Genomic DNA, 17,453 nt, shown 5'->3' with positions numbered 1-17,453 from the left:
GAAGGGAAGCGACTTGACGGGAACTAGAAGTCTCAACTAACAGAGTCCCATTGCGCAGTCGCTTCACAGATTTCAGTGTTCCTGCAATTCCCTCAAGACCCTTGTGGATGTAAAAGGGAGAAACCCTCTCAAAGCCATCCTCTTTCCGTTCAATAATCAAAAACACAGTCTGATTATCAGCATGTGCTCCGTTACGACAGTCTGTCAAATCTCTAGCAACACCAGGCGCTGGAGGACTAGCAGCGCGTAACCGCTTTTTCGATGGGGTGTGTTTTCCTACCAGTGGCCCACCCAAGCCATTGGTAGGAGGAAATGTAGAGGTCGAAGGGTCCATTGTGGTCCCACGAGCAGCTAGGGAACTAAAGGTCCGCTCAGACAAAGCCCCGCGTGCCTGAGTAAGCCTTATACAACAGGGGTGCGGCAGGTGTCCCAGAGGTTACCCGCTTGCGACTGTTCCACCCCAACAGCCATGCATCTTATAGGCGCGGAGCACACCGAAAGATTGAGGAGTTTTTATAGAGGTTGGCATTACTAGCAATCCAGGCGGTCAAGACAAGATTACCATTCCCCGCAGCACACAACATTTCACCGCCGCGCCGTATGGTGGTCGCTGAAGCATATGCGGGGGTTACGGTGACAGGAGACTGGCGGCGCTGACCAGTCCCCAGCTCAGGACCACGGGGTCGCCAAGCCCGTACTCACCAAGTGAATTCTGAGCCCCTGGGGGCTATTGATGACAGAGTTTATATATTACCGTATTATATGAACAAAGCTTCCGACGTTTCTAGATGAAAGATTCACAACTACCGTGCAGCTGCAGCCAAGAAGATAATACAATTATTTGGCAAATGTTATTACTGATTCTTGCATCCATTCTTCACACATGGCTCTTTGAATTTCTATACGTTCTGTAGAGATGAGGATGCTACCATTCCAAAAGCGTGCATGGAGGTCATTGTCCAGGTTCTTGAATATCACTGTATATTTTGGATGCATCATTCCTGCACTGAAGCACAAGACGTGTTTAGTCTGATCAGTTACTATTGTCTTCTAGAACGTTGTTTTCCTGTTTTCCTTGTGCGATTTTTCTCACCGTACTACTGCCGTCCTACCTTTTTATACACGGAGTTCATAACGCCTAAACAGACCTCTTTCAGGCAAACAGAACACGTTTCAATATTCCGTCATCAGTGACTATCAACACGCCTGTAGGATCAAGAAATAGACGGGAAGCATCCACAGATAGGTGTGGCCGTCGCTATTCGTGGTCCTAATCCCATATTCCCTGATTTCTTGCCAATGCTCGCACTATGACGCTGGTTAAGTTCAAATACAAAACGTCTGCTGCAGTACAGTGACTGTCGATGTGTTTCAGCTGTGGCGTTCCGATAAAGCTTGTCGCAACAGCAACTAGTCCCTACGCTCGCTACCGCCCTTATTGCAAGTTGTCAGGGTCCTGTGCAACTAGGTCGGTGAGCTATGGCGGCACCCACTGTTTACAGAGCATCTGAGTACGAGTCGTGTTTAAACGTCGACCTGGTTTTGTACCGCATCCAGCGTTCTAATTACAAGGCATCGTCATTCATAGGCTAAATGTTGGCCTCGAGCCATCTAAACTACTGTCTCTTGCCGCAGCGAGCGGGCGGAACTTTACAGTCTGAGCGGAGGGCGTGCGTGACGATGCAGTATCGGGCACAGTGGTGCAGTTACGACTTCTGCTTCACTAGTCTCTGCAGTGATACCATTATCTGGATTTCAAGCTTTTGCGTCTATCACTTTCTAAACCTTTCGAGATTTTGGTTTTAATTTATGTGGGCTATCCGCTTTATATTTCATAAATCATTTGAGAAAATTGCTACATGGGCGAGAATTAATCCACAAATGAAAGTTCCAGCTCATTTTTCAAACATTCTACGTAGGTGGCACAACTTTATTTGAGTAGCAGGTAATAGAGAAGAACCACCAAGTTCGTCGTTCGTGTTCATAAATAACATAATACCTTTTCTCGTGTCACTGGTTTTGTCAAGTTCGCTTCGTAGAAATTATAACGAGTGTTTACCTCGGTCCCTCTAATTCTTATTATATTACACCAAATAAAATGGTTCTCATCGTTGTTCTGAGTCCTTTTTTCCGCAGTCACAGTTTACAAATTATATACTTTAAACATCGTCTTTTGCGACTGTAATAAAGTCTGACTAAGACAAAACGCGTTTCACTTTATTTCAAAGACTTTTCAGTGGTCAGGTTTTTTTTCTGCGTCATTCTTAACAGATCAAAAAAAAGTGTACAAAATCGCAAGATTTCAGTGGTTCTCCACACTGAAAATCGTGAACATATTTAGTGCTAGTGAAAGTGGTGTGTGCTGGAATATATGACATGTTCGTAGAAGAACATCAAGGAATATGTACGAAACTATAAATGTGACTGTTTTTAAATGAAGTGAATCCCGTTTTGTCTTAAATTTTATTAAATTGCTATTTAACCTACATAACTTGTAAAACAGTTCAGTTCTTTACCAAAATTATGTAGGAAATCTGTTGTGATCTTAAAACGAACTAACATTTGATAGATAACAGTGTGCATTCTGCTATCTTGGCAGTAAAATAACTCATGACGGATGGAGCAAGGAGGACATCAAAATCAGAGTAACACTGAAAAATGTCATTCCCGGCCAAGAGAAGTCTAATAGTATGAAAAGAAGGCCATAATTTGTGGAAGAAATTTCTGAGAATATGCATTTGGAGCATAGCATTGCATGGTAGCGAAACATGGACTGTGAGAAAACTAAAACAGAAGAGAATAGAAGCATTTGTGATGTGGTGCTACAGACAAATATTGAAAATTAGGTACACTGATAAGGTAAAGAATGAGGAGACTGCGCAGAATTGGAGAGAAGATGGTATAAATAGCTCTGAGCACTATGGGACTTGACATCTGAGGTCACCAGTCCCCTAGACTTAGAACTACTTGAACCTAACTAACCTAAGGACATCACACACATCCATGCCCGAGGCAGAATTCGAACCTGCGACAGTAGCAGCAGCGCAGTTCCTGACCGAAGCGTCTAGAACCGCTCAGTCACAACGGCCGGCTCGGAGAGAAGAGTAATATACGGAAAACACTAACAAGATGAAAGGACATATGTTAACACGGAATTACATCCAGCACGTAGGTTGCAAGTGCTGCTCTGAGATGAGGGAGAGGAAGTAGTGGCGACACGCATGAAACCAGACTAGCATGACGATTTTGCGTTTATGAGGAACACCATGATTTTAATTTCCCGTAAAGTAAAGAAGAAACGAGAGTCAAAATGAAATATGATTAAGACACTAAGTCACATCTATCCTGCAGTTCCATCTCTTGTTTGTATGTCGTATATTATAACTTTTTCGTGTGAATCTTCTGACATTCTCTACCGTTCCAACCTCGTCATCTCAGAGTGTCACTTGTACTATACTTACTCTGTTGGATATATTTAAGTCTTCCTCTACATTTAATTTTAGCACTTTGGGATTTCGCTCTACCTTATTGCCTCTCACAAGGAGATGATATAACATTCATACATGAAGATCGTAAAACTCCTTGTAATGCTTCATGTGAACATGTACCATTTACATCAAAACATTCAGAGGGAAATAATACAGGAAAGAAAATTCAAGGCCAGAAGTGTCAATACAGAAAGCTTTCACTTTGTCTCAATATTTTCTGAGACCGCTAATCACCTTGTCTTTGATACAATGCTAAACCCTAATCACAGTTCCTTCACGTCCTAATGTGAGTGCTTACATTCTACCGTTTGCTGCCCGTTGATTGTGAATTTCGCTGGGACGATGAGCAAGTCACTCAGTAAAAGAAATCAAGTCGCTGCACCACTTGCGACCTGAACGCCGTCGTGTGCCCACAGGTGGAGCCCGCGATGGTGATCGACAACGTGAGCGTGGCGGCTGCCAGGCTGCCGGAGCAATGGCAAGACACTCCTGCCGGCACTCCCGCCATCATTATCGGCTGGGGACGGCTCTGGGTAAGGACTGGAATGCTATCTTCAAGATTACGTTTTAGTTCATTATTTTAAGTTTTGATTTTGTAGTTATTTTAGGTTTTATATTAAGATTCTCGATTTCATTTATTAACCTTTGTAATAGTTATAGAATTAGTATATTTATTTGTATAAAAATGTAATCTGCATATCGGGAATTTTGAAGATCAGCACGTTATCAGCACTGCGAAATACTGAGAGCTGCTATCAGTGCAATCAATGACTTTTGTGCGTCTCTCATTCTCTCATTGGCAGTGTTGTAGGCCTCTAGTATTTAATGCTCCAACTTTATTTCAATTTTAACCTTTTTAACTTTTATGTCATTGTATCTGTACCACCAGTTACCTTTTTCATCCATCTCTGACGATTGTTATTACCAGTTGGGTGAGCTTCATTTGTTCTCATTTCTCTGCACTCAGTACGCAATTTTATTTATTACTTTTCGTCTTTGATTTGGCCTTATCTGTAAATAGTTTAGCCATAATTTTTATATGATTAATTTCAAATGAGCTTTATACATGACTTGTAGTAGCTCTTACGTTTCGCTATTTAACCCTTGCCTATATTTGGCAGTTAAATAATACGTCTTAACTCACAGCTCAATTACGACATCTGCTGTGTCCAAGCAGACACTTGGGGCACACTTCTGTGTGTTCCCATCACCGGTACTTTTTGCAGGCATACACCAAACCTGAGCAACTACAGCTGAAACATATTTACATGATGATAGTTGTATACTGATAAGCGATACTATTATGATCACTGCCCACCCTGATTTTGAATGTCGCCTGGTGGCGTAGCGTGCACGAGATGCGGTACAAAAGTATGTAAGCGGGGAGCTCACCCTAGCGAAGATATCGGCTACAAATGGAAAAATCCGTTCAGATAAGCGACTCTGACGAAGGATAAATTATTATTACTCACAGCCTGTCAATGAGTGTCTCGTAAACAGCGAAGCTGGTCGAATGTTCACGTTCTGTTGACGTGACCATCTACAGAAGGAGGTAGAAGGACAGTGAAACTACCACTAAGCGCCAAATGGTTATACGTCCGCGACTCTTCACAGAATGTGGAGTTCGGAGGCTTGTAGGATAGAAGCTGATTGGTGGCGCCTGTGCCGAAGGAGCACAGGGCCAGTGCACGCGTAAGTGTTTCAGAGCAGACCGTTCACCGTAGATTGTTGAACATGGAGCTCCGCAGCAGATGACCCCTACGTGTTAACGTGTTGACCCAACGACGTCGCCAGTTACTATTTCAGAGGGCAGGGGACCATCGGGAATTCGACCGTCGATCAATGGAAACGTGTCGGCTCTTTCGGCAAATCACATTTTTGCTACATCAGGTCGATGTTCATCTCTAGAAAGCCGTCATGGAGGTGAACGGCTGCACGATACGTGCAGTGTGTCACGGACGCAAGCTGGTGGGAGCAATTTTATGCTATAAGAGACATTCTTCTGCGCTTGCATGGGACGTTTGGTAGTAATCGAAGACACGCTGACTGCTGCGAACCACCTGCATCCCATCATGCTAGATATCTTCTCTGCGGCAATGTCATCTTTCAGCAGTATAACTGTCCGTGTGTCGCAGCCAGAACCGTGCTATAGAGATTTGTCGAGCTTCATAGGGTACTCTCATTGATGTCTCGGCGACAAAATTCGCCTAATGTAAATCCAATGGAACTCGTCTGGGTCGCTATCGTGCGCCATCACAGCGTAAGCAAATCAGTAGCCCGTTATTTACGCGAATTACATGACTTATACGCAGACATGTACGACACATAGCTCCACAAACATACGAACAAGGTTTTGGATCGCTGAGAAGCAGAATCTGTGATGTATTTCCATCCAAATACTGACAAACAAGCTATTAAGCAAGTAGTTATAATGTTTTGACTCATCCGTATATGCAGGCCTGATCCGATCTTGTATTCATTGAACAACAAAGCATGCCTCAGGAGGCTAATCTGACGTATTTCATTTTCTCACGGTGCACAATACATATTTTTATGCTGGTCATTGAGTCTGAGTATTTTCTGGCTACATTCCATCCTATTTATTTATAGAAAATTGCCCAATGTTTACAAAGTTTTGATAGACGCAGTTATTTCCTGGGAAGTGTTGTATGCTCAGTATGTCACGGGAATAGCCCCTTCTAACATCAGTAAGTCGTGTTACAATTTCATTCAAGTAACTCCAGTTTTGCAAAATGGGGTCATATTACTTCTAATAAAATATGGGCTCTATTTTTGTGCAGCCAATCTGAAGATGATCGGTAAATAAATAATAATTACAACCCTGCAACGAAGACGGTTCGTTTCTTCATTACGAGTTGTTGTGACATCCCCGCTATTAGTTGGGAAAAGTATTTTAAAGCAGACGAAATACTCTATAAATCTGTGACACTGTTTTGTAGATCATAAGTCACTGTAACAGATGCCTGCTGCTTCAGTGTTACCTTTCAGCAAGACGAAGGGAAACTTTCCAAAGAAAGAAAACCGCCTACCAAATTATCATATATGACAGATGAAATGTACAGTGAGTCTCTTGATTATATCCAATCGTTTGTTATTAAGTATAAACTTATTCAAATGTTTCAAAAAGTAATATTACAATAGCGGAGCAATGTCTGTTGGGAGAGTGTGAGATTAGAAAAGTATTGTGCAAAGGCATCAGCTAAAGAGAAACTATGCTACAGCACTGGGATAATCAGTGTTGATTAATTTGCTTTATGTGTGGGATAAATTAGCATTATTCGGGCTTAGGCTGGTATTTGAATTTAACGATTCTCTTTAGATACTAAAAAATGTATTGATTATCAACATTGATGAACGATTTCGGTACCATTAATTTTCAGGACGCGAAATAACGCACATTATCAATTGCGTGTTGTTAATATCTAACAGTCGTGTTTTTCACCAACAAACAGACATGAAAATCAGTTTCTCCTGATTATTCCACACAAACGTATAATGTTTCGTTCTCCTTTAAAAACGTGTGATCAGCTTTCGCTACATATGTCGAAGACTCAATTACACAAATGTATTTCTTCACTTCCTCAGTTCTTCGCGTGTCACACTCATAAAACATTAATTCGAACCTCTGAAAGTGTATTTACTAAACCTTTTAAGTATAGAGTCAAACAGACGGGGATGATCCTCTAACAAACCCTTCGTTTTAGCTACTGTTTGACAAATATAGTCACAAACGTTAAGCACAAAAAGTACAGTACAGATAAAGATTCACTAATTCACTCAGATTTTAGAATTTAATAGACAAATAGATCTCTGGCGCTGAATGTGTCACAAGACTCACTGCATGCATCAGCTACCCTACAGACGTGCTCATTGAACAGCAGTTGTAAAACATGAGTGTTGTTTACAGCAAAACGGAGACCTGCCCGATATGCTGCAGAAGGTGGACACGGCCATCGTGGACCAGCAGGAGTGCTTCGACGTGTACGCCTACAACTACACGATTCACGACAGCCAGATCTGCTCGGAGGTGCCGCTGCCGGACAAGGGCGCCTGCAACGTGAGTACCTCCTGCTGGGAGACGCACTTCTCTGCAACAAGTATCACGCTTACATGTTTAAACATAGGTTTGCAAAAGAGCAGAGATTGCCTTTGCACAGAAAAACCATTATCTTTGTGAAGAATAACGTTTTGTCGTCTAAGAATGAGGCTGACTAAATTTTTAACATTTTGTTTTCACAGCATGCCGGCTCTGCCGCCAGCAGTGTGCGAGAGTAGGGGGAAAACAAAATATCACGCTGAAAAAGTAACTGGTCTTGTCCTCTAGGTTGGGAGTCGGGCACTTGACTAACAAGCTGTCTCACAAAAAGGAACCCGTCAGGAAACGTCAGGAAAGTGCCTCGGGTGGAAATGAAAAAAAGGAACATTGCAAACGCATTACGAACAAGGACTGACTATTTGGAACGTGGAACGTAAGGATTTTGGCATATCTGGGGCTCAAAATATTCTTCCAGAAGAACTCGACAGATATAGAATGGATCCACTCGCACTTCAAGAAACAGGTTACCCAAGGACAGGAATGCCGCAAACAGACGGACTCTACAGTGGACTGGAAGATGGAAAATTGCTAATGGAGGAGGTTTCACGGCTGGTAAAAGAACAGCAGCTGTAGTAACTGATTTTCAGTCAGCTGATAACAGGAGAGCTAAGACACAGATTTACAAATGCAGAATTAACATTAATTAAAACAACAAACTGCAGGAACGGAACCCTAACTGAAAATGGAGGAAAAAAGTGTCCTATGAATACGAGTTCGGAAATGGACAGTGTGCGTGCAACGACTACAAATCGTCCCGTAATGCAAAACAGAGCTGCACTGCGTCCACATCACAACGGATGTTCAAATTGGTCCCCTTTGGATGCAATGTACGCTTTCACTCATCGCATCGTGGATTGCCGCATTCTTTCGTATGTTCTCACCTCCATCCGAATAGCGTCAGAGGCGTAGTGAATACACTGTTGGCGGGCCTACACATAGGACAGTGGTTCAGCATGCACTACGCTTTTTAGATGCTTCCAGAGGTAAAAATTCAGCTGATTTAAGTCCTGTAGGCTAGAAGGTCGTACTACCGGTCTCCGCGACCTATCCAACGATGATGTTTCGGTGTCTCAATATCCTTCAGAGCTCGGTCCTCCAGATGAAATGTACGCACAATCCACCGCCTGCCTGCGCGTTTGTCTATCTGAAAGGACCCTTGATCACACAAACGCTCAAACAGGGGTTGACATGTGTGATGTGGTTGCTGTGTATGAAGGAACTTATTTTGGTACAGCCGTGATATCTCTCGATCGTTTCTATCTGCGTTGCCACACACAAAAACCATCTCAGCTTGTTTCCGACATGAATACCGGACCAGTACGCTGCTTACAGTACGCCACGTCAGCCACACAGCGTGCAACAGACAAGGAACATACGGAACGTGGTCCGAGGAACTTCCACTCGTGAGCGCAATCTACCATGGCAACGACGCATTTCGGGACACACGTTCATAGAATCTTTTTTCTTCCTCCATTTCCATTCGGGAATACAGTTTGTCGGTTTTATTGACGTTCACCATGTGTAACGCTAAGTGCCCCACCTGAGATAGCGGTAGATGAAAGGAAATGATTACCATGAAATATTTGAAGAGGTAATCGGTAAGCCACAAGGATATCATACGAAACTCATTCCTGGATACTTCAACAATGAAGTCGCTAAAGTAATGACGAGGAAGGGAGTAGCAAGGACAGAAAGCTTGCACGCTGAAAGTAATGATAATGGAGTGAGATTTCTTCGCTCTGCAAGCGCTGCCGACCTAAGGACTATGATCACATACTTTCTTCGGAAGGGCATTCACAAGGCAGCTTAGATATCACCAGATAGTAGAACAATAACACCAAATACACCACGTTCTGGTAGAGCAAAGGCATAAAACCAGCGAAGAGAAGGAGAAAACCATAAGAGGCAGCCACAGACCACTACCTGTTCACGACAGAGGCACGGCAATGAATGGCTACAGAAAAACCAGTGGAAGGAAACTATATAAAAGAATGCACTATTGACGGGAACAAATTGAAAGATAATGGAAAGGCATGTGAATTTGTGTTTGAGGTTCCAACAATGGAAGACAACCTCGACACTGAAGGCCAGGGGGAAATGGCAAAAACGAATGTGGAAGCAGCAGCAGTGCGGTAAAAGGAAAAGGAAGAAAAATCCATGGTTCTCGGAAGAATGTGGGGAAAGCAGAGTAGCAAAGGAAAAACACTTACAGGATCCCGAATGAGATTTTCACTCTTCAGCGATGTGCTGTTACAAAACTTCCTGGTGTATTGAAACTGTGTGCTGGACCGAGATTTGAACATGGCACCTTTGCCTTTCGGAGGCAAGTGCTCTGCCATCTGACTACCCAAGCATAGCTTCCTCGTAGCTTCCTCATAGCTTCAGTTCTGCCAGCGCGTCGTCTCCTACCTTACAAAGTTCTCCTGCGATTGCAGAACTAGCACCGAAGATAGGATATTGTGGAGACATGGCCTTGCCACAGCGTGGGCGATGTTTCCAGAATGAGAAATTCTGCAATGCATTTTTCTTCAAATGGTTTATCACTGTACCACACATCTTAACGTAAGAGAAGAATCATATGTATGAAAGGAACTATAAAATTCCTGTTGATAACAAATAAATTATGTTAGTATAACTTTGAGTTTTCGAAACAGAAAAACGCAAAAACAAAAGAAACGAACATAAACTGGGAAATACAGTTACGAGAGAATAACTTAGCTCTTCAACAGCAGAAATTAGATCAAAACTGAATATTTTTCTTCGTTTTCTAACACTACCAATTTTACTAGCTATTCAACCATGAGTTCGTACGAACAGGTCGGACGATTTTGGTTGTGGAATTCATACTTAAGACATCAGGATGAAATACAGGTCAACTGAAGGTGTTTGGTCAGTATGAAACGAGCCCCGCCATACTAAACTGGTGAGCGTTACGCGAGAAGTACATTTCACTGCTGCTACATCTTTTTGGTTTCCAACTCGTACTTGCTTTGACCGTTTAGTAAGTTGGTAGTTAATTGGAAATCGAAGGATACCATTTAATCTCTGACTGGCCACCATACTAACTTGCTCTTCTACTGCCTAAAGAGATTTAAGAAATTTGATGTCTTAAGCATCAATACGAGTCCATTATCTTTCAATGAATAATATATCAGATGAATGGCAAACATTTTTCCGTGTTAGGCTGTAAAGATTTAGCAATGGTATAGCGCACTTAGTGCTAACGAAAATCTACACCATATGGTCAGCAATAACAGTATTAAAATTGTAAATACTGGATACTGCATTCGAAGTACTGAACTTAGTGCTGTAAATTATTTCATACTGTTACTGGTCCGTTCATATACAAACAGAACTTTTGAAAATTTCTGCTGTTGTGGACCGTAGAGCCATTTATTCAAATTTTGAATGTTTATAATATCCAAATGCATATATGAGTACATCTTCCGTTTACCCATCATTTCTAGAGTTCTTAAATTTACTTTTAAGATATTCGATTAGATATAGTGACTGTGTGCATACGTGTGTGTATGTGTGTGTGTGTGTGTGTGTGTGTGTGTGTGTGTGTGTGTGTGTGTATGATTTGTTATTGATGCCTCAATTGTTCTGTGACGTAGACAAAATAACTTCACATACATCTCAAGACCAGCCATTTAGTCTACGTAGAAGACCAGATTTTTCCTTTAAACACTGTGGACTGATCCTAATCGACTGAGAAGGATCTCGGACTTGAAATGAATTCCTACTTCTTCAAAAGAAAGTTCACACAGCTTGTATATTTTGAAATATCTGTGTGTGCAACTTCAGCTTAACTGCTCAACTGTGTTTAAACTGTCTTGCCCATTACCAAAGGCTGTAGCAAATTGTACACTACGGACTACCCAGAATGCTACGTTCTAACCTTACCACAGAAGTGGCTGTACCATTCACCGGAGATCCTCGTCCTATTTCTTCATAGGCTGAAGCCGGTCGTCTTCCTTACTACTGCTCGTTCCATTGCAAATCGCTTTGCAGCGCTACACCTAGTTATTCGATTGACGTGACTGTGCCAAGCAGTACATAAAAATGCTGTATTCTAACATTACTGGCTTGTTTTTACTATTCACATGCATTAACTCGTTCTACACATAGAGTAAGTCACCATTCAACGCACTAAGCAGAAATTTTGTCTGACTAATCCTGAATCATTCTACAGCTACTCGACGAGGACACTTTCCCGTACACCGCATCGTTATCAGCAAACAGCCGTCGATTACCGCTCATCGTGTCCGTTTAATCATTCACTTATACAGATACACGTCCTGTGGTAATCCGGCTAATACCCTTGTCTCGGATTAACTTTCGCTGTTGAGAACAACGTACTGTGTTCTGTTACTTAAGAAGTCTTCGACATACTCATGTGTCTGTGAACGTAACTAGGGGTGGCCTCGTGTGGGGTAGATGACAGAAAATTCTGATATAACAGGCAGGAAAGAAAGACATTTCGGTCGTTTTGGGGTGGCACTTGGTCGACTGTTGGAAATAATTTGTTATCCAGCAGAACCACAACAATTTTAGTACAAAAACTGACGGGCCGGCTGTCACTGGCCATCTTCATTTCACGAGGTGCCATAGTTCAGTCCAATGTCTGTGTATTTTTAGTGTAGTTTCCGCGGTGATGGTCTTGAACTACGGACCTTCTAACCTGGAGATAGCCGCTGACTCCGGTCCACTAAATTTGAACGGAAGTTGTTGCGAGGATATACCATTTGCATTTAAAAAAGTGGATGTGTGAAATTAAATTTCAAACTTCACGACCTAAATTTGTCTAACAGTAAATCTAAATATGAGGTTGCGACGTGGGAACGCCTTGTCGTCTGTGTAGAGTGGTTATTTCTGTTCCAAAGTCGTGTGACCTTCATAATCACTGTAATTCTTCATTTGATAATTGTGGAATGAAAACCGCCAACAACTCTATGCTAGACAAACGGGTTCGTAGCTTAAAGGCACATCTTACAAAAGGGAGAATATTTATTAAAAAACTGCATTTTACTCCAATCCCAAATGACCGAAAGTACAAATAAATACTCACATGTATATGAGACACCAATGTTGGAATGGACGGAAGAGCCAACATTGGGTGTCCAAGTAATGGTAATACGCCAAATGAGCCTACTGATTCAAATGGCTCCGAGCACTATGGGACTTAACAGCTGTGGTCATCAGTCCCCTAGAACTTAGAACTACTTGAACCTAACTAACCTATGGACATCACACATCCATGCCCGAGGCATGATTCGAACGCTAGACCGTAGCGGTCGCGCGGTTCCAGACTCAAGCGCCTAGAACTACTCGGCTACACTGGCCGGCTTGAGCCTACTGTCGTACTATAAACAGGTTGAATGTTGCTGTAAACAACCTCAGAAAATCAGACTGGAACCAACAACAAAATCGGACCAAATATAAATACGACGAATTTACCCGTAAGAATCACATTTCCAGTGTTGATGAAACTAACTAAAACTCAGGATACAGCTCTCATAGAACTGTATGAGTTCCAGCAATACGGTGTTTGTACCAACCCTGCAGGAACAACCAGCAAGCAAGCCACTTCGTGCAGGCATGAACTGCGCCACCGTAGTGCTACAACAAGAAACACACTTAGTCTCACGCCGCATTTCGTGTCCGGACAGGAGCAGTTGGGTAACTTCTTTACAAAACCAGATTCGTTGTATCAGTAAACGTCGACAATCGTTGTAAGTTGGTTATCAATGGACACAACATTATTGGCTTACAGCATGTCATACCTGAAGAAATATCTGACCTTTATAACAAATGTAACATGATGCTAATAATATAAAATAAATCAGTGATATCTATCTAAACGCCACCCCGTTCCCCCTCCCCCCCTCTCACTCACCCTAGGAAAAGCCACTCATACTGGAACGCAACAAGACAAAAAAACCATAATAAAACGTAAATAGTAGTGAATTCGACTCATTACATAGGCAATGCGAAACCTGTTAGTGTTTTGGAGACTGATCCACCCGGTAAAAGCAATCTGTGTCAAGGCCAAGTAAACCTGAAAAAACTACTATAGGCGACTTTGTACAAAATAATGAAAAAATAATAGGGACAGGAAAGACCAAAAAATAACAACATAATTAAAAAGTAATGCCAGATGACACTAAGGGGTTGACGGTAATCTATAACTGTGCCTAGAAAGTGAGGGTCAAACCTCGAGAAGAAACAAAACTAGTACTATCATGTAACAATATTACAGGGGACGTGGATCTATCGACTACTGTTAAGACAATCAAAATTAGCTAAGACATTGCGATGTCTCAGTTCTATCTGTCGACTGAGCTTACTTTGGCGAAGGTGATTTATGCAACACACTATCTCCAATTCTTCCAGGATATTAAGAGTGAGCGCTTTCTTCTACCTGTGCAGTGTCTTTTGCAGTATCGTTTGCTACAGTTGTCTATCCTTTTGATCAAATGCTCAATTTGTTGAAAATCGCCGTAGTTGATCAGGTAAACACATGAAAAAACACAGAGGCAGTAAAGATAATATAGCAGAAAACAAGCAAAAGAAAACTTAGGCTAAGTGCAAGCAAAGGCAGCTGTACTAAGAAAAACAGCAAATAATACTTTAAGTTTTGGTTAACTGTGTTTCGCTAAGTGCAATGTGGTGACACTCGATTACGAAATAAAATGTTCGTAATATGCCATTTAAAGAAACTGAGCGTACTATCATAAAGGAGATTAGCACTTCTTGAAAACTGCATTATGAAACCGACTTTTAGCGATTACAATAATCTTTACAAAATTTACATCTTATAAAAATAATAACTCTATTACGTAATTCGTTAAAGAAGTGGTAAAGCAGCGGTGAATCTGTGACTGAGTCCAAGGCATGTGTGATAGTTATTCTGCTCAACCTGGTCTCTACAATCGCACTAACAGATTAGAATCAATGCAGAAAAATTTTATGACAATGGTGATGTGTTTGTGATAAATTTTCAATGCTTCTTTGCACTGAACCACCACACTGCAGATTATAAAACAATTGTGTTTCATTATTAATTTGTAAGCTATTCAAGATAACAGCTCACTCCTAAAGGGCACTCTTATATAAAGGCATTTACCATCGATAAATAATTACTTTGCATTTTATTATACCGATAATTATAATAAATCATTCCAAGATCTGGGTGTTTCTGTGAATCCCCGGGCGCAGTCATGAAATCATGTGAAAGCATCGTACTGAATGCTAACGATAGACAATCATGTGGTCGTCGATATTCTCAAAATGACGTCTCGCCTGCGGGAATCGTTGTGGAACTCTAGAATGCTACAGTGGCTGTGTTAAACATAGACCAAGCATGTCCCTATCTCAGTCATGCTAACGCTTGAAACCAACATCTAAATCACGTGACTCGGTGAATAAAGTCGAGTTCGTCATTACACTTTGAGTGAAGTGGAGCTGTCAGTTACATTTTCTCTCATTTATAGCTCTAATCAAGCACTGATTTTGACAATTCTGCGAGCTGTAGTACTACTCTTCATCACTTGCTTTTCTGAGGTTTGAGTCCTCTCTCGGGCCTGTATGTGTGTGTGTGTTGTCCTTAGCGTAGTTAGAATAAGTTAGATTAAGTAGTGCGTGAGCCTATGGACCGATGACCTCAGCAGTTTGGTCCCATTGGAACTTACCACAGATTATCAGATTTTTTTCCTAATTTCTGGCGAAATTCCTGATAGCAAAACATTGGTTTTCGTTCTTACCTGTGATCGAGTTGAAAAGTATTGAAAATTCTTTTAACAAGCGACAGAATGACTGTTCATTAGTAAAAATGTTTTTTTAGCACTGTAAATTCCTATAGTTTAATGCATCCACAGCTGTGGAAGACAAAATAACAATTTCGAATGCAGCATTAGTTTTCTAATGATTCCACAAGAATATCTGTGAAATACTTTAGTAAGCTTTCGTAGGAAAGGAAATCCGTTTATGCGCATAATGTCCTGTATTTACATAAAATAGGCACATATGTTTTGTGGCTTTTTCTTAATCCAGCACTGATATCGAAATGATATTAATATAGGTAGCATAATACGCATTACAAAACGTTGATTATACTGGTGTAGGTTGGGTGTTACCGACATGACATCTCAAAAGCTTACACATTCACCAAGTTTCACATCCAAGGACCAACATCCATCCTAACTTTCAACTTATGGATATATGTCTGCAAGTATTTTAAATTGTTTCACTTACACAACTTAGATTTTCGTCACATTACGTAATCTGTAGGATACAATACAAGACTCATCTGAGCATATGTGAAGGTCTTTTCTCCTGCACCTGGTAAAAAGCTCAATATTTGGTCTGTAACAAAAGTGTCATAAATTGTTCACTATAAATGCGTAATGACATACTCAGCTTCGTGTCCCGATTCACATGACTTAGATGTTGGTTTTAGTAAAATGACGTAATGCGCAGTGTATGTTAACTGTGGTCTGTGATGACAACACTATAGGCAACAAAAATCAGATTGCCAGGATTGAGAACTCTTGTGGTGTTAAATGTCGATTATTAAGGAATTCTGTCTGAAAAATATCCCGAGTGCGACACATCAAGTAATAATAGAACCGACAGCACACTCATCGTATACCATAACTAAACTAGAGACCTTACATCATCTTACAAATTAAACGATTCGTCTAAAATGGAGTAAAATTGAGTACGAAAGTGACATTTTCTATCTATAGAGTACATCAATATTTTCTTTGAAAAAAAAAAAATCTGAATTTTGTATGAGAGTGGGGCATTCCCCTCAACAGTTACGACCTACTGCCCGTTTTCTCTTCGTTCCTGCTGTGGTGCAGTCTATACATCGGTTTGCTTATACCTTGTGTGCAGGGTGACTCCGGCAGCCCGATGCTGGTGGACGGGGTCGTGGTGGGGCTGGCGTCCTGGCAGCAGGGCTGCGCCCTCGAGGGCTACCCCACCGTCTACACCAGGGTCTCACACTTCGTGGACTGGGTCGAGGAGAACAAGAAATAGGCGACGCTCGTTGTCACCCAGGAGACTTACGCTTATAGGCCTACTTCCTGTTATTTTCATCTTTGGATGCTTATCATATGTTAACACATTCTTCAAGAGTCGCACGTCCTTTATCTGACTTTTTCCCCCTACCGTTTTATTGTGACCTTTCATTACAAGAACAGTGGTATGGTAAGTATTGTTCGAAGTCACTGTCATTAGTATTTCATCGGTACAAATCAGTAATTTTTTATGGAGGCGAAAAGTAACTTGTGTTTGACTTCATTCCGCATGTACTGGCTTAGGACAATTAAACTGAAATTCTGATAAATTATCAGATGAATTTGGTTTGCTTCATTTATTTATTACCGTAGCTGAGTGGACAGTGCGACGGCTTCTCATGCCGTGGGGCTTGTGTTCGATTCCCGGCTGCGTTAGAGATTTTCTCCGCTCAGGGACTGGATGTTTGTGGCGTTTTCATCATCATCATTTTTCATCCTCATCGACACGCAAGCCGCAGACGTGGCGTCACCTCAAAAGACTTGCATCAGGCGATCAGGTCTACCCGCCTGGAGGCCCTTCGCACACGACATTTCATTCATTTGTTTATTTTTATTTTCTTGAAATTTTGTTCGTTCACTATCAAGTGTTAGTTTTTCTGTTCACATGCAGTGTTAATACTTTTCGACAAGTTTCCACTTTCCTCACACGTTTGCAGAAATTGGTCACGCAATATGTAAACACATTCAATTAGAGTCATTGTCTACAAAATGAGGTGATAAAGTTGTTAAGACAGTGCATTGCTAATCAGGAGAAATGGATTT

General features: G+C 41.5%; 1 protein-coding gene across 1 annotated transcript in view; it reads left to right on the top strand.

The window, feature by feature from the left end:
- The window catches only part of LOC126303912 (mite allergen Der p 3-like), a 34,594-nt gene extending 17,622 nt beyond the window's left edge, over positions 1-16,972 (top strand). Inside the window, exons 4-6 of the mRNA XM_049991790.1 lie at positions 3,905-4,021; positions 7,417-7,566; positions 16,507-16,972. Coding sequence (XP_049847747.1) covers positions 3,905-4,021; positions 7,417-7,566; positions 16,507-16,650 — 411 coding nt within the window. The 3' untranslated portion in view covers positions 16,651-16,972. The remainder of the gene's footprint in view (positions 1-3,904; positions 4,022-7,416; positions 7,567-16,506) is intronic.
- The last annotated feature ends 481 nt before the right edge of the window (positions 16,973-17,453 follow it).

This window comes from Schistocerca gregaria, chromosome 1, assembly GCF_023897955.1.
Source record: "Schistocerca gregaria isolate iqSchGreg1 chromosome 1, iqSchGreg1.2, whole genome shotgun sequence".
NCBI classification, from domain to species: Eukaryota; Metazoa; Arthropoda; class Insecta; order Orthoptera; family Acrididae; genus Schistocerca; species Schistocerca gregaria.
This window is presented reverse-complemented; position numbering and strand designations above follow the sequence as displayed.